We start from the raw sequence: 21,826 nt of genomic DNA, 5'->3' as shown, positions 1-21,826 counted from the left end.
ATTTCATTAAAATCGGTACAGTAGTTCTAGAGATAATCGACCAAGTCTGTAAATTCTCTTAATTTCTTACACTAGTGTAGATCGATTATAATAACATATAAAGGTATTTTCTTTCGAAATCTTCAATTATTTTGAATATTTTCAAAAATATTATATATTTTTTTAGTATTCAGAGTTCCCGAGCTAACTATGATAATTTTTTAGTAGAATTTTCAGGTTGTTTTTAAACAAAATATCTTTATTAATTTTTTCTGAAATCTAGATTTATGGTAATGAAGTGAACTCTTGTATAATAAGTTGGATAATTTCAACTCGTTTTTCTGTTGCAGAGAAAATAGCAGGTCGGGGGGGATCGCAGTCTTTGTACGGGCCGATCTCCCCATTAAAAAGTCTCGCCACAGACAGCAACAGGCCTACAACGATTAATTATTCAATCATTACACTTCACTCATAGTTAGAAAAAACTGGTGGCAGATGGCAGCACTACACATAACAAGCCTTACACAGAAACAAACTTCACATCAGGTTTCACTACACGTACACGCACATTCCCGCATGTACCAATTCGTTAGAGGTTTCGCAAAGGAATATGGACGAGGTGCATGTCTGGGTTTAGTAGTAGTAGTAGTAGTCTTTGTACGGAAAAATCTGATTTTTAATCATATTGATATTCATTTCACTACGGCTGAATGTATCCTATTATTCAGTAGGGAATTTAATATTGCACTATTATCTATCTATCGTTCTCACCAATTCACAATTGCTGAATTTAATAATGAGCTTCAATCTGTTTTATCCAACCTTAATTTCGATAATATTATAACTATCGGGGATATAAATATAGACATTTTCACAAACATTATTGACGTCCATGATTACCTGAACTGTCTAAGCCAGCGTTTCTCAATCTTTCAGTATTTGCGACCCAATTTTCAATCATAATTTTCATCGCGCCCCCCCCCCCCACAAGTGCAGTACAGAGGGGCACCCCCCCCCATGAAATTTTTGGAACTTTCATATGGAGTATTACATTCAAATAATTTGCTGAAAATTACTTTTATCAACTTATTTTAAACGAAAATAAAACAATCTTTCCTCTGAGAAAGTCACGAAAATACTGAACAATATGGGATGTATTCTAATTATTAAATACATTGTGCAGTACTGATAAAGTCCTATTTGAAGTGTATTATATCACTGTAAATGCGAATTTTATTTTTTATTATCTTATAATGCATTTTGTTTTGCTTTCCTTTCAGAGTAAAATAATCATTTTTTTAAATAGTACATATTTCTTTCGATATGCTAGCGCCCCCCCTTTCAGTACTATCGCGCGCCCCACAGGTTGAGAATCGCTGGTGTAAGCCAATATGGTTTTAAGTGTCTGATTAATAAACCTACTAGAGTGAGAGATACATCCACTTGCATCGATCATATTTTTTTTAAATCACAAAATAACCCATCCACTATTTCTTCTGGAATAATTATTAATAATCTAACTCATCATTTTCCCATAGTTATGAAATTGAGCCATGATGCAATTCCAAGCTCAATAATTTCTGATTGTAAGTATTTTACAGTAATCGACAAAAATATGCTTTCTAATTTTCTAAATAGTTATAAATACAATTGGAGGGATAATGTTGATATCGATACGCAATATAAAATTTTTGCATTTGTATTGAATTCTATTAAAAATAATTTCAAATATCGCACTCGGAGAACGCATAAATTTAATAATAACTGGATGACAAACGAATTGTTACGTATGGTTCGTAGAAAAGAAAAACTGTATAAAAAAATGCGGAAATATCCATTTGGCAGAATCTACAAAACAGCGTATCATTGCACAGCCAAAGAGATTAAAATGCGTATTAAATTAGTTAAAAATGAATATTACAAGCAACAGTTATGAAATGGGATACAAATAAAAAGGAATGGGAATTTCTTAACAGTATTGTGAAAAACCAAAATAAAGCTATTGTGTTTCCAGATTCTGCTGATACTATAGAACTTGCAAATCAATTCAAAACCCACTTTGATCATATAAGCCACAATACGTCTTTATTTGGTAACAATGATGATTTTAAAAAATACCTTGCGCCTGCCATAAATTCCTTTTTTGATGTAGTCGATCTTGAGGTACATAATACTTTAAATTCTTATTCTAAAACTAATTCGTATGATTACGATGGAATTAATATATACTTGATTAAAGAGTTTGCTGCAAATAATGCCGCATTTATCACATAAATACCTCATTTCAACTTGCTGTATTTCCTTAGTCACTGAAACGAGCCACTATTACTCCTGTTTTTAATGTTGGCGATAAAAATTCTCTACTGAATTATTGGCCTATCTCAATTGTACCGATTTTTTCTAAACTTATTGATAAAATTCTTTTAATTTTTGTATAATAAATTAATTTTTATAATTTTTTGTATTCTGTGAATTTTTTTGCTGAAAACCAATTTGGTTTTATAAAAGGACGAGGTGCTGAAAATGCCCTTTTGGCCTTTTCGAAATTTATTTATAATGGCATTGACAAGAACAAATTTACTGCTGCAATATTTTTAGATATTTCAAAGGCTTTTGACAATGTGAACCATTATATTCTCATTCAAAAACTCAATTCAGCTGATATTAGGGGTCATATTTTAAATTATTTCACTTCATATTTATATAATAAAGGACAAAGAGTCAAAATATAGGATAATTTCAGTAATTATGTCCATATAAATAGGGGAGTCCCACAAGGATCTATATTGGGTCCTTTGCTTTTTCTGATTTTCATTAATGATCTTTGTAATTTAGAATTTGACGGTTCCATGAGATCACTTATGGCGATGATTCTGTATTAATCTATTCATGTGATGATCTTGACAGCCTTAAGAATCATATTAACCACGATTTAATATCAATTCAAAAATGGTTCTACGCAAATGATTTGAAATTAAATTTACAGAAGACAAAATACGTTAATTTCAATCTCATGCAATTTGATTTACATCTTAATCTTAAATTTCACACCCTCGCTTGTGATTTTCAACCTCATTGTCATTGCGATGCAATTCAAGAAGTAAATAGTATTAAATGCTTGGGTTTAAATTTAGACAGCAATTTAAAATGGAAATCTCATGTTCATGAATTACTTAAAAAACTTCGTTTTGTTTTATATAATTTTTATTATATAAGTAAGGAAGTTTCCGCTAATTTCTTAAAAGACCTTTACTATGCTTGGTTTTATTCACTTATAAATTATGGTACAATTATATGAGGTGGTGATTATAAAACTAATTTATTGCCTTTATTTTCAATACAAAAAACGAGTTTTCAAAATTTTGAATCGGGGTCAGCCTCATCCTTCCACAATTTTTAGAAATCTTAATCTACTTCCTTTACGCCATAATGCTCTTTTTCGTATTATTCTTTTCTTAAACCGTAATAAAGCCTTATTCAGTTTAAAAGATAATGTTTCCGAGTAAAGATCTCATATGATTTACCGTATTCCTACTTTTAGGAAAGGAATTTTTCGTATACATTTTTATTATTTAGCCCCGAAATTACATGATTCACTACCACTAGAAATACAAAATATACCCACACACGCGGCATTTAAAAAGTCATTATTCAAATTATTAATTTAAATAGACGATGTAGACTCTTATTTTGACCCTTAGGAGGAGCAATAAAATTTATTCACTTTAGCTTTGCCACTTTAATTATGTATATTTTTTCAATTAAAAAAAATTGTTCTTGTTTGTGTTTGTCTATGTATGTGCGAGTATCATTTTTTTTTCCTCATATATTTTTATCTAATGTTTTGTTTTATTTTACATTTCTCGCCATGCATTAAGAACTTTGTCTTTTTTGTGTTGTGTATGTTTTTTCGTTTTTGATTTTTTTTATCTTTACGTATTTTTTTATTTGACAGTGATAATTTTGTCTCTTTTATGTTGTATATCTGTCTCTTTTTTTTTAATGTTTCTGTTCATGTCGTATGCTTTATATATTTTATTCATTAATTATCATGTAAATTTCAATCATCCGTACAGGCATCACAGCCTGTGGATGATAAATATGTTTTTTTAAAACTAATCTAAATCTCTGTATGTTGGAAATAAATAAAATTTGATTTGATTTTTTGAATTAAAATTTTTTTTTCATCGGGGGGGGGGGGGCGGGAGCGCACGAGATCCCTATGCTCCCTCCTCCCACGTACGTTTCTGATCCCACCAATATGCGTTAGGAAGTAGGGGGCAGCGATGACGAAATTTTGCTGACAAGGGGGGGGGGGGTCAAAAATGGCTAAAAATTTGCTTACGTAATACTTGAACGCCCCCCCCCCAAGTGAGAGACAGGGGTTCGAGTCCCCGTGGGTGCAGAGATGAATTTTCTTCCTTGTACATCTTCATCTCTACAAATAACCAGTCTTTCAATATATCTTGTATAGGACCGATTTGTATATTTTCAGTGATTCGCTTTTGTGCAGCCCCCGTTTTCAACAAAAATTTCAGTTAATTGTTAATTTCTTCATTTTTCTGTTCCTAAAAAAAAAAATCCTCCTTTTTGAGAGAGTGGCCATATGTCCCGTTTTCCGGGAGCATTTGTGTGTGTGTGTGTTAATGAATGTGCGTTAAATTTCGTTTTCAAAGATAAATATGAAATCAAATTATTTTTCGATATTTAGTTGGCAGAAATGTTTTATTATGAGTTTTCAAACCACCCATATGCAATTTTTAGCCTTGAATCTTGCGGAACGGTGCCATCGGCAGAGCCGCAAGTTTGGACGGAGTACGTATCTTGCGTATAGTAATGATGCAAAGTAAATAACTTGGTAGCCAAACCCAGTGGTCACCATTACCAAACGCAGGGCCCAGTGGAAAAATACTTTCGGGTTCTTTGTAGAAGGAGAATAATTTTAGTCGATTTGTTATATTATTTTGAACATTCACAGCATATTCATGGTTGTGGCACCGCCCTCTTGCTGATTATTTTTCAACTACAGAAGTATTTTCTAGAGAGTACCCAGTGTACTCCACATTTGACCACCAGCTCATATCTCTTCGTTGGGACAGACCGGCGGGCCATATTCTGGTTGGAAGAAGGGGGGGGGGGTGCACTCCTCGGAATACTTCTCACATTCCTTCTCTTCCTTCTCCCCGATATTTTTTGAGAGCGCTCCCAATATTTCCATCAAAAGAGCGACACACTAGCGTTATTAAAACTGTCCATAATCTAACATGTAGACATTTCACCTATGCATTCACATGCAACGTTTACATGTAATTTTTGGAAATATAAGTGAAAAAATATTTTGAGAAATTGGTTGTGGTTGATTCTTTCTGGATACCCCCGCTGTACAAATGATAGCTTGATCTGTTGATTATTTTACATGTTGAATTCGATAGAATTACATTATATGATACTAGGGGGGCTCTGCCCCCCTGCCGCCTTTGGCGGCCAACCCCCCCCCCCCACTTCTCTCCCGGACATATCTTGTTTATTTCGTCCCACTTCATCAGCGTGCTATGGAAAAGGGGAAAGGGACGTGTGAAAGCACCAGCCTACTGAAGAAGCGAATTTTAATGAAAATAATAATAAAGCAACAAAAAACAAATGAGATTCATCAAGTATCCCCAGAAAACTTCCCCATGGGGGTCCCCAGATTCAATTCGCTGAATTTCAGTGGGGCCCCACACTGGATATATCTTGGGCAACCGATGTGTTGCAAATTTTACAATGTTAAACCACAAAAATCAATGAGATACATTCAGGGGCACCGAATTACAACCTGCCAACATTTCCATGAAGCCCTGACCTGCAAGCTTGTCGGACAACCCCCTGTGAGAATTTTTCATTTTTAACGAATAAAATCCAGGGCCCCACATCCAGTAGCGGGGACACAATACGCAGATTTTTAGTGGGGCCCCAGACTGGCTATATCTCGGGTTTCGGCTGTGGCAAATTCTACAAAAGAAAAGAATGAGATTCATCCAGGGCCCCCAAAATCAAACCTGTAAACATGCGGCCCCCCGACTTGGAAGCTTGTCGGTCATCCCCCGGTGCGAGTGCCATGAAAAATTTTCATTTGTATTCGTTTTACGAACGAATAAAATCCAGGGCCCCCAAACAATTACCCGGGACACCAATTCGCATACTTTTGGTGGGGCCCCAGACTGGCTTTATCTCGGGCTTCCGCTGTTGCAAATTCTACAACAGAAAAGAATGAGATTCATCCAGGACCCCAAAATGAAACCTGTAAACATGGGCCCCGACTTGGAAGCTTGTCGGTCATCCCCCGGAGCGAGTGCCATGAAAATTTTTCATTTGTATTCGTTTTACCAACGAATAAAATCCAGGGCCCCCAACCAATTACCCGGGACACCAATTCGCATACTTTTGGTATACCCCCAGACTGGCTTTATCTCGGGCTTCCGCTGTTGCGAATTCTACAACAGAAAAGAATGAGATTCATCCAAGGCCCCCAAAATGAAACCTGTAAACATAGGGCCCCCGACTTGGAAGCTTGTCGGTCATCCCCCGGAGCGAGTGCCATGAAAATTTTTCATTTGTATTCGTTTTACCAACGAATAAAATCCAGGGCCCCCAACCAATTACCCGGGACACCAATTCGCATACTTTTGGTGGGGCCCCAGACTGGCTTTATCTCGGGCTTCGGCTGTTGCAAATTCTACAACAGAAAAGAATGAGATTCATCCAGGGCCCCCAAAATGAAACCTGTAAACATAGGGCCCCCGACTTGGAAGCTTGTCGGTCATCCCCCGGAGCGAGTGCCATGAAAAATTTTCATTTGTATTCGTTTTACCAACGAATAAAATCCAGGGCCCCCAAAATGAAACCTGTAAACATGGGGCCCCCGACTTGGAAGCTTGTCGGTCATTCCCCGGAGCGAGTGCCATGAAAAATTTTCATTTGTATTCGTTTTACCAACGAATAAAATCCAGGGCCCCCAACCAATTACCCGGGACACCAATTCGCATACTTTTGGTATACCCCCAGACTGGCTTTATCTCGGGCTTCCGCTGTTGCGAATTCTACAACAGAAAAGAATGAGATTCATCCAAGGCCCCCAAAATGAAACCTGTAAACATGGGGCCCCCGACTTGGAAGCTTGTCGGTCATCCCCCGGAGCGAGTGCCATGAAAAATTTTCATTTGTATTCGTTTTACCAACGAATAAAATCCAGGGCCCCCAAAATGAAACCTGTAAACATGGGGCCCCCGACTTGGAAGCTTGTCGGTCATCCCCCGGAGCGAGTGCCATGAAAAATTTTCATTTGTATTCGTTTTACCAACGAATAAAATCCAGGGCCCCCAAAATGAAACCTGTAAACATGGGGCCCCCGACTTGGAAGCTTGTCGGTCATCCCCCGGAGCGAGTGCCATGAAAAATTTTCATTTGTATTCGTTTTACCAACGAATAAAATCCAGGGCCCCCAAAATGAAACCTGTAAACATGGGGCCCCCGACTTGGAAGCTTGTCGGTCATTCCCCGGAGCGAGTGCCATGAAAAATTTTCATTTGTATTCGTTTTACCAACGAATAAAATCCAGCGCCCCCAACCAATTACCCGGGACACCAATTCGCATACTTTTGGTATACCCCCAGACTGGCTTTATCTCGGGCTTCCGCTGTTGCGAATTCTACAACAGAAAAGAATGAGATTCATCCAAGGCCCCCAAAATGAAACCTGTAAACATGGGGCCCCCGACTTGGAAGCTTGTCGGTCATCCCCCGGAGCGAGTGCCATGAAAAATTTTCATTTGTATTCGTTTTACCAACGAATAAAATCCAGGGCCCCCAAAATGAAACCTGTAAACATGGGGCCCCCGACTTGGAAGCTTGTCGGTCATCCCCCGGAGCGAGTGCCATGAAAAATTTTCATTTGTATTCGTTTTACCAACGAATAAAATCCAGGGCCCCCAAAATGAATCCTGTAAACATGGGGTCCCCGACTTGGAAGCTTGTCGGTCATCCCCCGGAGCGAGTGCCATGAAAAATTTCCATTTCTATTCGTTTTACCAATGAATGAAATCCAGGGCCCCCAACCAATTACCCGGGACACCAATTCGCATACTTTTGGTGGGGCCCCAGACTGGCTTTATCTCGGGCTTCCGCTGTTGCGAATTCTACAACAGAAAAGAATGAGATTCATCCAGGGCCCCCAAAATGAAACCTGTAAACATGGGGCCCCCGACTTGGAAGCTTGTCGGTCATCCCCCGGTGCGAGTGCTATGAAAAATTTTCATTTGTATTCGTTTTACCAACGAATAAAATCCAGGACCCCCCAACCAATTACCCGGGACACCAATTCGCATACTTTTGGTGGGGCCCCAGACTGGATATATCTTTTGCTTCAGCTATCGAAATTTTTCAACGTTAAAGCAGCAAGAAAACAATGAGATCCATCAAGGGCCCCTGGAAATGAAAACTTTTTACTTATACGTGAAATCTTCCCCGGGTACCCCGACCCTGTGTTGGGAGCACTGCTGTTGTGTGTGTATATTATACATATATATACCTCTCGGCATGGATCTCCCCCCCCCCCACAAAGGAAGGGCTGACAGGGGCCACAACGATTCTTATCACTTTTTGATTTTTCACACTATAAATTAATCACAGGGGGGCCCCTGAAAAGCTGCTTTGGGGGCTCGAAATCTAAATTCCAGCCTAAGGGCTCTGCTGTAGGATGTAGGAGCCTCTTGGTACATGCACATAACATGGTCCCGATGGGTCAAATGGGTCCCGATATGTGAATATCGACCCAATATCGATATATGATATATGATATCATATCGATATATGAATCTACGATATATGAATGTGAATATCGAGTTATGAATCGAACCCACTTCCGTAACAGATTTCCGTCACTCAAAAATTTCACCCACTTCCGTCACTCGGTTGCTTAGCAACAGGCCCTTTTCGAGTTTGTGATTTTATATTATAGAATAGATATGGATGGTAAGAATCTCTGTTCACAGCTGAGTTGGAGAGAATTGTTTTAAGTTTTGTCATAGGCATGCGTCGATCCCGTTTATAACGTTCCCACTTATAACGTTTCCCGCTTAGCGTGACTAATTTTCGTGGTGTCAACTATAAGAAATTCGTATTAAGAGATTTCCCGTTTAAAACGCTTTCCCGCTTACAGCATTTTTCCATGATGACGGAATTTTTTTTGAAAAAAAAAACTTTATAAGTGGGATTTACTGTACTTACGCTGCGAAAATTAATTATTTTTATTAGTACGTTATCATCTTGCAAAATCTCTCGCGACCACCTTGACCCACGCTTTAAGAACCACTGTTTTAGGTTATAATCACTTTTTAGCAAATGCTAATTATTATTATAATTGCCGCATATTCAAATCACTCTGTACTCTCAAAATGAATTATTTTAAATTCTTTCATGTATTTAAAAAAAAAATTGGAAATGGTTGAATAAAACCAAATGGAAATTATTTTTCTTCATTGGAAAAGAGAAAGTATTAATAATGACTTTTTTTCCTCTCTCTGTGTTTGTCAGTATTTGGAAGATTTGAATACTCAACTGGCTGTGTTCCGTGATTGCATAATCCATATCGGGAAGCCCCAGGACAGTCCGGAACTCAGAGACAGGATCCGGGAAACAAGGAACAAATGCGTCGAGCTCTGCGTCTCCGCTAACGAGTTAGTCATGCCACAGATCAGAAGGTATCATTACGTACTTATCTTGTAATAATGTAATTTTACGCATTGCTCTTTTCCCCCTCAATCCAGTTACTTTTCTGACATGTGTAATGTTGTCTAACTCTACGTGTATCTTTCTTTAATGAGTCTTTTTACAGAAGAGACTCTTTCTTTACAGAATAAAGTTCTGTTTCTTTAGAGACTTTTTAAGCTTGATTAAATTTATGTGAAACTATGAAGGGCTTTAAGGAAATTGGCCTTTTCTGGATATTATGCCGAGAGGAAAGCGGAAGGAAAAGTCATCAACTATCCGCCCAGGTCGAACCAAGGTGCACAAAAACCGAGAAAGTGCGATACGGTATACATCACTGGAATCGTGACCCTGCCTTCCTTATTTCCGGAACTGAAAACCTAAGACACAGAAGTATAGAGACTCTGACCGATAGTTAGTAGCCGCTCCTTAACGGAATTTCAGCCAATCCTTCAGCGAATGGTCACCAGTTGGGATGGGAGAGACAGCGTGCGACGGCTTCTTCGCAGTCCAATATACAGGGTGTCCCATCAAGACCGCCCAAACTCTGCACAGCCAGATTACTTGCTTGTAATACATGAAAAATGCCCAAGGAACTGTACTTGTACCGCCCATAGTTTTCGAGAAAAATGCGAACGAAACGTACGACGTCATATCCGGCGCAAGGAAATAAAATTTTTCACGGCGCGCATGCATGCCTCGATATGCGCAGGGGATATTTTGAACATCTTCTTATGTAAACATATGCAAATACCGATGTTCATGTTTCCAATAAAAAAAATGTTTCTTGCACTGGATATGACGCCATACTTTTCTTTCGCATTTTCCTCGAAAACTATGGGTCGTACAAGTACAGTTGTTTGGAAATTTTTTATGTATTCCAAGAGAGGAATCTGGTTATGCAGAGTTTGGACGGTATTGATTGACCCTGTATATTAAGGAAATAGGCATTTTCTGGATATTATGCTGAGGTGAACTCGGAAAGAAAGGTCATCTGGTCTCCACCAATAATCGAATCCAAGTCCTCTGGCAAACCGTCCGTGAGAAAAAGCTGTCTCAATCTTTCTATTGTTCCACCTGCATCCCGGGAGGGAGGGGGAAAATTTGCTGAAGCTAAGGTAGGCTATACAATGCCTCTGCTTCAGCGCCTCATGCTACAGTGCGTGAAATGAAGAAGGTAGGGTCGTGTCTCCAGTGATGTATATGGTAGCGCAATTTTCCGGTTTGCAAGAGGAGCCGAGTCCAATTGCGATTGGGGAGACCAGGTGACTTTTCTCTCCGAGTTTACCTCGGCATAATATCCAGAAAATGTCTATTTCCCTTCATGTATTTGGTTAAGAAAAAGCCGTTTCACACTCTATGATGGGCTTCTTTTTGTTGATATATCATATATATGTGTTGATATATTATGCACGTCGTGGTTCAAAACATAAACAATTTGGGAGAGAAAAGAAAGCAAGTAAAGTATCAAGTAAACCATAGTCATAACGTTAAAAATTACCAGAAAATGTTCATTTGAATTTTAAATCGGTTTATCAACTTCAATACAAAAATGTGAGCCGGTTTCTCCTCCCAAAAAACTTGCCACAGCAAATAACAGACCTTACAGCATTTAAATTTCGTTCATTCGCTGCCACTTTCGTCTTCCGAAGAAAGATGGCGGCACTTGAATGCCCTGTACGCAAAGAAGAAGAAAAGAAAACTCAACATAAATTCACACGCGCGCTTTTAAGGGGTCATTCAAGTATTACGGACAAGGAGGGGGGGGGGGATAATTCTTACGTCAACGACCACTCTTTATGAAAACATGAGTTAAGATTCAGCAGGGGCAGAGCTGATGACGAAATTTTGCTGAGAAGAGGGGGTGGGGGTCAGCATTTTGATTACTTTTGCTGACGGGGGGGGGGGAAGAAGGGGGTCAAAAATGGCTAAAAATTTGCTTACGTAATACTTGAACGGTCCCTTAGGTCTACAAAAACCAATTTCTATACAGCGAATTCTTAGATAAAATGGTACAGTAGTATATTGCTTCTGTGGCGATAGACGAGGGCGGTGTAAAGCTAGTAACGTATTATCTTCATTGATACTAGCTCAAAAACGTTCTCTTGAAAAGGTTATGACGTCGATATCAATGAATAGGAAAGATCGAATAACTTTTTCCGTATTTTAATGTAAAAATGTATCCTTACCTCGATGTTTTCTTTCTTCAAGTCGAAGTTTCTGGGAATGAGAGAAATTTTAGAAATCGCATTTAGCACTATAATTTAACATTTAGCAACCAAATTCAGCAGATTCATTTGTCTGCTTGCAAAAAGTGAGTGACTTTCTCACGAAAGTACAAAATATGGAGGGACAGTCAAAAACCATTGCATTTTTTTGGCAGAAAATGATCTCGTGCACACTTCATTTGCAATTCGTTTCATTTATACGAGTATCATGTGTGCGTTTGTTTCCATAATACAGTATGAACGTCTAGGTTATTTCTAAATCTTCTCATTTCAGTAATTAAATATGATTGAACTTCTTCATCTAAAGGAGTTTGTCATTTTACTAATACGATATTCGTAAATAGCACTGACTGTAGAGATTTCAAAAAATCTTACTTTACCCCACTCTGAAATTGGAATTTTCGATAAGTCGAACTAACGATAACTCGAAGTTTTTCGTCGGCCGCTGCACATCGACCTATCCTCCATATGTGGCTGTACTTGGCTGCCACTAAAACATATACTACGTCTGATGCACAAGTTATTACTGCACGCACGTACACACATACAAAGAGAGGAAAAATGGAAAGCATATTACTTGAGGGTACACATGGTGTTCAAATGAAAATGGCTTATTGCTGTATATTTCTTACTAAAAATGCTTTAATGATATTTCACAGTCAATATAATAACAATTTCAACTGAAAACTATGTTTCAATAAGCTTGGCGCCTTATTTAGACACCAAGAACACCGCCAAACTGGAATGGTCATTTTTTTTGTCCCCTACATCTCAAATTTCATTGAAAGCACCATTTTTTTTTTTCATTTTGCTCTGTAGGCATATATCAATGAATTTTAGCATGCATTTTGTATTATGAGAAACCTTAATGGATAGAAACATATAAACCGGTTTTTATGGCCTAAATTTGCAAATTTTTCCATCATTTTCAACTTGTTTCGCCAAAATTATCATGAAAATAAAATCGCACAGCAAATCATTGATATATATATGCCTACAGAGCAAAATAAGAAAAAAATTGATGCTTTTCAATGCAATTTGAGACGCAGGGGGACAAAAAATTACCGTTCCAGTTTGTCTAAATAAGGCACAGAGCTTGTTGAAACACATATTTTTCAAACGAAATTGTTATTATATTGATACTGAAATGTCATAAAAACATTTTTAGCAAGAAATATACAGTAACAGGGAATTTTCATTTGAACGTACCCTTAAACCAAGTTAATGTTCATTGATATCCTAGCATTAAGTTTATCGATTTTCATCGGCAATCAGTCATGACGGAAATGTATTACAATGTTTTCCGATCTATTTTTCTTTTTTCTTCCCTTCAAATCACTGTGAATAATGAGATATGCTTCATGCAAAAATATGTTCATGGTGTCCTGTAAGTGCTAGCCCGGCCTTTTGTCTCATGACCATCTCAGTCTTATGTACATATATATATAGAGGTATGATTCCCGTTTAAAAAAATGCTCTAGAAGCGTTCAAAATTTATCCTGTACGAGTTTTGAGAGTGAAAATACAGTGCATAACAAAATAAAAAAAATCTAAATTTTTATACGGTCCCCCTGTGCTCTGACTTCCAATTAGAAAGTTGTTGTCCTGTCTCTCCTGATGCCAAAAAAATTCTTTGCTTCTAAAATTCACAGCGATGTTCGAATTCGAAAAGCGAAGGAAATTCGGGAAAGAACAGTGTTGAATGCGGTAAAACCGTTTAACCCGCATTTAACGCTGTTCTTTCACAAATTTCCTCCATCTTCGAATTCGAGAGAATATCTCTGTGAATGTTGCACTTAGAAACATGGATTTTTTTTTTTTGTTGGCATCAGACGGAACCAGGACAAGTTTCTAATTGGAAGTCAGAGCACAGGGGGGAATCGTTTAAAAATTTAGATATTTTTAATTTGTTACACATTGATCATTGGTCATTTTTGTCGCACCACGGTCATTTACTGCACACGAGGGCTAATTATACCGGGATCTGCAATTTATTGCCGATTCCGAACGGCAGGCTTGTTTTTTTATACTCATCGAGAGGTTGGTGCTCTAACCCCTCGATGGGGGACTCCCTGCGGTAGCAATTTTTTCTGCGGTCATGTCGCCATTTTCGTTATACCCCCTGTGTCAGGAAAGTTTTTTTGACGAGGACGAACCGGGTACCGAACTCGCGACACCTCTAAACAAATTTGTGACACACACATTTTTTAAACTGGAATAATACCTCTAAGACGGACGGTTCATGAGATAAATGGCCGTGTGCTACCACTTACAATAAACCCTGTATATTTTTTAAGATTGTCACATAAATGGTTGCAATAATTTTACACGGTGCTTGTCTACTCCCAAAGCGATATCTCTGAAGGCATTCCGGTCGATAGTCAGCAACTTGTCAACCTGGTATGTTGCACGCAACTTCTCCTAAGAGAATTCAAAAAGTGCTACAAACTAATAAAAGCCCATCCCATGGATATGACATCGTTTTACGGTAAGTTACCTGTTCCATAATTTGATGAAAACTTTATCCATACATTATGTTCGGAAGAATAAGAAAATAATTTATAATCTAATATATGAATGCAAAACCAAAAATTCGGAAATCAATCAGGATATCATGGATATTAATAAATTTTAACTCGTTGCGCACTGTTTATGTTGCCAGACTTATCGATTCCCAGTTCGCATACATTTTCAGTACAAGGTAGAACCACGATATATGTTACGAATGAAGTCCGAAGTCACCAAACATATTTTTTTTCATCGCCAATGTCTGATACATGGCGATATACAGCAGCTGTGTTGATTACCACCAATAGCGAGAAATTTGAGGGAATGAAACTATTTGTATAATGATATATATAGGTATATTTTCTGTCAAATTTTGGGGAAAAAATTATTACAAGGATTACCGCAACGTACTTGCGTTTGATGGGTTGCCGTAATTAACGTTGACGTAATTATCCCGAAACAATACGCCAATCTGGTGAGTGTGACCGGTTTGGATTAGTTTTCGGACATTGACCAGGGATTTTCAACGACTTCGCGAACTGGCTGGCCGAAATTCGGACATTGGCCGGGCCAATTTACAACGAAATTGGTCAATTCGTGAACTGGTTATTTAAAGCTTTGGCAGTGACATATATAACGCGGAATCGGATATATTGCGCCTACCATCCTCTTTCCCCCCCCCCCTCGTTATTCCTTCCCTCGTTGAAATTCATTAGCACTACATCCTGTTGCAGGTTAGAACGTTTGGAGAAATTAGGCCTCCAACATTTACTGTCTTCTGTACTTCAGAAATGGAAAACGACTTTGTGTTCCCGTTTCTCGTCGATTAATATGATATTAATAGATTAATATTAAGGAGTCACCAACGAATAAGGCAAATACACGAAAAACACAAAAAACTCCTAATGCATTTCGGCACACAATGTGTGACGTCGTCTTCAAAGGAAAAAAAAATATACAACTACTAATTACGCTGACCGAGAATCCCATTTGGGTTGAATATCAAATCTTAACTCTCGGTTGCTCAGCGGAAAAAAGTATGTCTGCTCACTTCAAACGTCGGGTCAGAATGAAGCTGAGAGCTTCAGCCAGAGCCACACTCGTGTTGAGCGTGAAACAATAGTCATACGCAAATGTTTACTTCCATATTTGCCTTCCCCTCCCCCCCCCGATGCAAAGAAGCAGCAGCGGCATAGTCCAACACCGCAGTAAAGATATTTATTATTTCTAGGTATATACAGGGTGATTATAAAAAAACTATCCCGACATATGGGCCCCTAACTATCATACCATTCACAGAAACTGAATGAAATTTTGGCATAAGGTATTTTGAGGTATGCGCTCAAGAATGATATGGAAAACAACAGTGTCACTCTAACAGTTACGGTTACAGTGAGAAAATTTCGAAAATATCAAATGGCAACACCAAGTTTTTTGTATTGGAATGTGATCTCCATTGTGAAAACCCCTAAATAGCGTTCGAACGGCAACTGTAGCATGAAAATCACCGGCGGTAGATAGGCTAAAAGTGAGGACAACCAATAAGGACAGAGATAGAAGCAGCATAAAATAAAGCATTTTATTGTGTTTCCACGTGACCTTATGGAGGACTAATCAGGCTCAGCCGAAGAAACGGTGTGACGAATGAAACGAACATTAATGCTCTGGTGCACGGCAAAGTCCTTTTTACTTTTTCCTTGCCTAGCTCCGGGGATTTTCGTGCTACAGGTGCCATTGCAACGCTATTTAGTGTTTTTCAGTATGGAGATCGCATTGCAATACAAAAAACTTGGTGTTGCCATCTGATATTTTCTCACTGTAACCGTAACTGTTAGAGTGACACTGTTGTTTTCCATATCATTCTTGAGCGCATACCTCAAAATACCTTATGCCAAAATTTCATTCAGTTTCTGTGAATGGTATGATAGTTAGGGGCCCATATGTCGGGATAGTTTTTTTATAATCACCCCGTATTATTTCTAGTGTGGTATTGCATAGGCTGGCTACAAACTGCCCCAGCTTGGTCCAATATTCCTAGACAAATATTTGCTTCCAGAACACTCTCCTTGTTGTGACTGTTGGCGTTCTCCGACCAATGTGTAGCCAGACGGACTGAAATATCTGGGGGAAGGAGGTATCTTTCGCTTGGGTTGGAAGCTGGAAGGTACTGGTCGACTGGCCGATCAGCCATCTAATACCTTCCAGCCTCAAACGGTCGACGATCATTGTCAATAGCAGAGCGTCCACACTGCTTACCCATGACCAACCTTGGATCGCACCGGTCTAGCCTAGATGCGAGTGCGGCCCCGGCTTAACCACTACTGCAGACAAAATCTTTGGGTAATTCCTTGGACACTGCTATCCATTGGCCACTTCGTAACACTAAAATTACGCACGAGTTCCAACTACATGTTAGCAGTGCTAATGGTTTCACGTATAGAATGAAGAAAAATACGAACGGGATAAAAAAAATTGTATTTAAATTGTATTTATAAAGATATTGAGATAACATTGAGGAAAAAATATTTAAAAACAAATCGTGAAAAATAATCCAACAGAAATCCAAACGTGACGCTCAGATTAATTTCCATCCTTTCAAATCCCATTAACAAAACAGGATTACGTTTCAATTTTTTCCTCCGGATTTATGTTTTTTTCCCAGCATAGCTACTGTATGTAAAACAACAAAAAAAAAATAGTTCACGGAAAAACAGTGTATTATTGAAAGTAGATACAAATTCGATTTTTCTACCAAATTTTCTTCCGCTATAATTTCACGTTTAATTATCAGTATTTTGAGATTACATGCATTATTTACATCATCTTCTTTGTTCTCTTAATTATATGGTTTTTTTTTTTGTGTTTAATCCCGCTATTTATTAGAGGTCATTAGCGTCAAAATAAATTTATTATAAGTAAAAAGAAACTATTTCAAAAAAACGAAATATTTCTTCTTGATTATAAAACAAAAATATTATTTTTTTGGAATTTTTAAATTAATATTCATTTATTATAATACAATGTTAATGCATGATGATGATTTTTTTGCTCGAGTAAGATACACGAAATCAATAGGCTTTCTGGATATTATGCCGAGGTAAACATGGAAAAAAAGCGTCATTTCTCTCCGTCGGAAATCGAACCCAGGACCTCGTGCAAACCGGCCAAGCGCGCTGACCATTATACTGTAGGAAGACGATAGCATCCGCGAAGCCTATAGATTTCATGTACGGGGTGATTATAAAAAAACTATCCCGACATATGGGCCCCTAACTATCATACCATTCACAGAAACTGAATGAAATTTTGGCATAAGGTATTTTGAGGTATGCGCTCAAGAATGATATGGAAAACAACAGTGTCACTCTAACAGTTACGGTTACAGTGAGAAAATTTCGAAAATATCAAATGGCAACACCAAGTTTTTTGTATTGGAATGCGATCTCCATACTGAAAAACACTAAATAGCGTTGCAGTGGCACCTGTAGCACGAAAATCCCCGGCGGTAGATAGGCTAAAAGTGAGGACAACCAATAAGGACAGAGAAGCAGCATAAAATAAAGCATTTTATTGTGTTTTCCACATGACCTTGTGGAGGACTAATCAGGCTGGGATCTCAGCCGAAGAAACGGTGTGACGAATGAAACGAACATTAATGCTCTGGTGCACGGCAAAGTCCTTTTTACTTTCTCCTTGCCTAGCTCCGGGGATTTTCGTGCTACAGGTGCCACTGCAACGCTATTTAGTGTTTTTCAGTATGGAGATCGCATTCCAATACAAAAAACTTGGTGTTGCCATTTGATATTTTCGAAATTTTCTCACTGTAACCGTAACTGTTAGAGTGACACTGTTGTTTTCCATATCATTCTTGAGCGCATACCTCAAAATACCTTATGCCAAAATTTCATTCAGTTTCTGTGAATGGTATGATAGTTAGGGGCCCATATGTCGGGATAGTTTTTTTATAATCACCCCGTACATGAAATCTATAGGCTTCGCGGATGCTATCGTCTTCCTACAGTATAATGGTCAGCGCGCTTGGCCGGTTTGCACGAGGTCCTGGGTTCGATTTCCGACGGAGAGAAATGACGCTTTTTTTCCATGTTTACCTCGGCATAATATCCAGAAAGCCTATTGATTTCGTGTATCTTACTCGAGCAAAAAAATCATCATCATGCATTAACATTGTATTATAATAAATGAATATTAATTTAAAAATTCCAAAAAAATAATATTTTTGTTTTATAATCAAGAAGAAATATTTCGTTTTTTTGAAATAGTTTCTTTTTACTTATAATAAATTTATTTTGACGCTAATGACGCTAGGGTTTTTCACAATGGAGATCACATTCCAATACAAAAAACTTGGTGTTGCCATTTGATATTTTCGAAATTTTCTCACTGTAACCGTAACTGTTAGAGTGACACTGTTGTTTTCCATATCATTCTTGAACGCATACCTCAAAATACCTTATGCCAAAATTTCATTCAGTTTCTGTGAATGGTATGATAGTTAGGGGCCCATATGTCGGGATAGTTTTTTTATAATCACCCTGTATGTTAGCCGGGCAAAAAATCATCTGCCGCCGCCTGGAGGCTATTAGTTGAAGTTGAGACTTCAGTCTCTACTCAGCGAGTCATGCATGCTACTACGCGTTTTTTAGGGAAAAAGTATCGTCTCTCTATGGTATAATGGTCAGTGCCCATGCCCGATATGCAAGAAGTCCTGGGTTCGATTTCGGCGGAGAGATATGATTGTTTTTTTTTTTGCTGTTCACTTCAGCATAATATCCAGAAAGCCTATTGTTTTCATGCAATGTTAATGTTTTATTACTTTATAGTTAGTCAAGAGATATGACTCTGAGATAATATTAAATAGCAAACAAAATTAATTGAAAGCGAACTAAATTAAGAATAAATTAATTTAATAAGATAAATTAATTGAGTATTATGCTAAACTGAAATATTAAGCTAAACCGATCAAACATGAAGTAAGAAAATTTAGTCATAAATGATAAATGGAACTCTTAGTTGAATTAATCAAGTGGTGCCCTAAAATGTATATTTTTCATAAGATTTAATTTCAAAAGAAAAGGTTCTTATAAGATTTCTTTTTTAGGTTAGAAGAGAGAGAGATTTCTTATATACGACTGTGTTTTCTCTTATAAAATTTATTTTATGAAAAAATAAGAAGAGAAATTCGACATAACAAATATGTGGGATAAATATTTACATTCATAATTCTGTGGTGTTTGGTCAGAACACGATAACTCCAAAATCGAATTTTTGAGATATACAGTAATCATTTTCATGAACATGTTGTTTAGCTTTAGGCACGTATATGTATTTGTACATTTATCTCACTTCTAATTAGTCATAATTAGCAGGACTTACTTTTAGATCAAAAAGTCATTTTTTGGAGATATCATAGTCTGACCAAACACCACAGAATTATTATCATAATATAATTTATAAGTTTCAAATTAAGTTTAATCCTTGATTTGAATCAAACATGAAAATTCAAGTAGGCTTCGTCAACCATACGGGGGAAGAACGGGACATTAGAACAATAAAAAATAGTCCGGATGGCCGAAAACACATGCAAAGCGTAACTCTTAATGCCAAATGAAAAATACAGAATAAGTAATTGTGTGACTATAGACTCCCATATCACCGGTGTAGGTGGGGTTACGGTAACTATAGGATACCGTTTATACGACCTTTTCTTGAATATCTCCTTCATGGGATTTTCACATTTATACGACGCATAGTAGGATATTTTACCTGTTCGATGCTTCTCCGTACAAGCTGGATGAAGAAGATAAGAGATTGTTTGTATGTGATAGTTTGGTGTCTGAATGTAGATGCATAAGAGGGTGTGTCAATAGAAGATAATAAAATATATATCCTGAGCTGTACTGAGAGAGCCAGTATAAATTTAAATCGATTGTGAAATCAATTAAGAGAATATGAATTCGATAAGGCTTACTTATGCACAGAAAAATTGGGAGTTGCGGAACTAGGCTATGTCCGAAGGAGATCGGGAAATCTCTATTAGATGTTTTAATCTACAGGAAAATCACGGCCGATGTTATTGCCCGCGTCAAAACCTGGGAACCAGTTGTTTTTGAGTTCTTCGTGATACAGCCCCTTGAACAGATGGTATTGTCTAGGGGAAAAACCAGGTATGATGTTATCAGAAGAGTATGAGAGTGGTCATATTGACGGACTACCATCGTGAAGGTCCGGGTTTGAACCACACCGTTGCCACAATGGTGGCCGCCTAAAATTGGTTTTCTGTGTTTTCCAACTTTGAGGTGTGAATCAAACCGATCTTCCAGTTGAAAAGCCTCGTCACAGAGAGCAGCAGGCCTACAACGATTCACTTATTCAATCATTACACTTCACTCTAATTAGAAAAACTGACGACAGATTGCAGCACTACACATAACAACATTAAATTTATGTTTGCTTCACGTTAGCTTCACAACACATACATGCACAACTTCCAGCATGGACCAGGTCTTCTTCGACCACCTGCCAAAATCTCTTCATTGAGAGGCGGGCCGTGATCTGGTTGGTTGGGAGGAGGAGGTATGTTGTTATCACATTTATTACTGAAGTATCAACCCCAAGAACATTTAGTAAAATCACTTTTACTTTTATTACCAGACGCGCCCCGCTCCCCATCCGATACAGACATCAGAGCGTTCCCGAAGGTCGGGCACGCCTAGAAAATAATAAATCGTAATCACCGTCCGCTGACAGATGTAAAGCGATAAAATGTTGTTGTCCGTATCCGATTTGGAATTCCAAAAGGAAATTACCCGCTTAAATTCAGTTGTGATTTATTTCGACGAATTCATTTTAATTTGACGAAAATGTGACATTTTGTATCGGTCATCCATCCGCAGATCCCTCGTCAGGAAAGCCAAAGGAAAAGTTTACAGAAAAAAATTAAGAAAAATTATATTAAATTGTAATCATATAACTTGAATATTTTATACCGCCCCTAAACAGATCCCTTCTCCAGAAAGCCAGAGGTGAAGGTTTCCGGGAAAAATCGAAGAAAACTGTGTGAAATTTTAATTTGACGACACCGCCTCTCAAGGGATCCCTTCTCAAGAGAGCTAAAGGGAAACGTTTCCGGGAAAAAATGACGAAAATTCTGTGAAATTTTAATTTTATGATATATTTTATACCGCCCCTAAAGAGATTTGTTGGAAGAAGATATTTCCTACTTTGCCTGGATTGTGTTTAGGCATTCCATAGAATGACTAGTCATTCTGTAGAATGCCTAGGCAAAGTATAGAATAAAACCGGTGTTTCATACTTTGCCTGAAACGACCAGGCATTCTATAGAATGCC

At 37.8% G+C, this 21,826-nt stretch overlaps 1 protein-coding gene across 1 annotated transcript in view; it reads left to right on the top strand.

Annotated features, from left to right (window-relative positions):
* LOC149088759 (regulator of G protein signaling 7-binding protein A-like) overlaps positions 1–21,826 on the top strand; it is a 201,943-nt gene that overhangs the window by 170,096 nt on the left and 10,021 nt on the right. The window contains exons 2-3 of the mRNA XM_089249799.1: positions 9,549–9,715; positions 14,302–14,438. Of these exons, the coding sequence (XP_089105925.1) occupies positions 9,549–9,715; positions 14,302–14,438 (304 nt within the window). The remainder of the gene's footprint in view (positions 1–9,548; positions 9,716–14,301; positions 14,439–21,826) is intronic.

Source organism: Pholcus phalangioides, unplaced genomic scaffold (assembly GCF_987345545.1).
Source record: "Pholcus phalangioides strain wild (caught in Gottingen) unplaced genomic scaffold, Ppha-v1.0 ptg000003l_1, whole genome shotgun sequence".
Lineage (NCBI taxonomy): Eukaryota > Metazoa > Arthropoda > Arachnida > Araneae > Pholcidae > Pholcus > Pholcus phalangioides.
The sequence above is the reverse complement of the archived record's forward strand: the minus strand, read 5'-3'. Positions and strand labels throughout refer to the sequence as shown.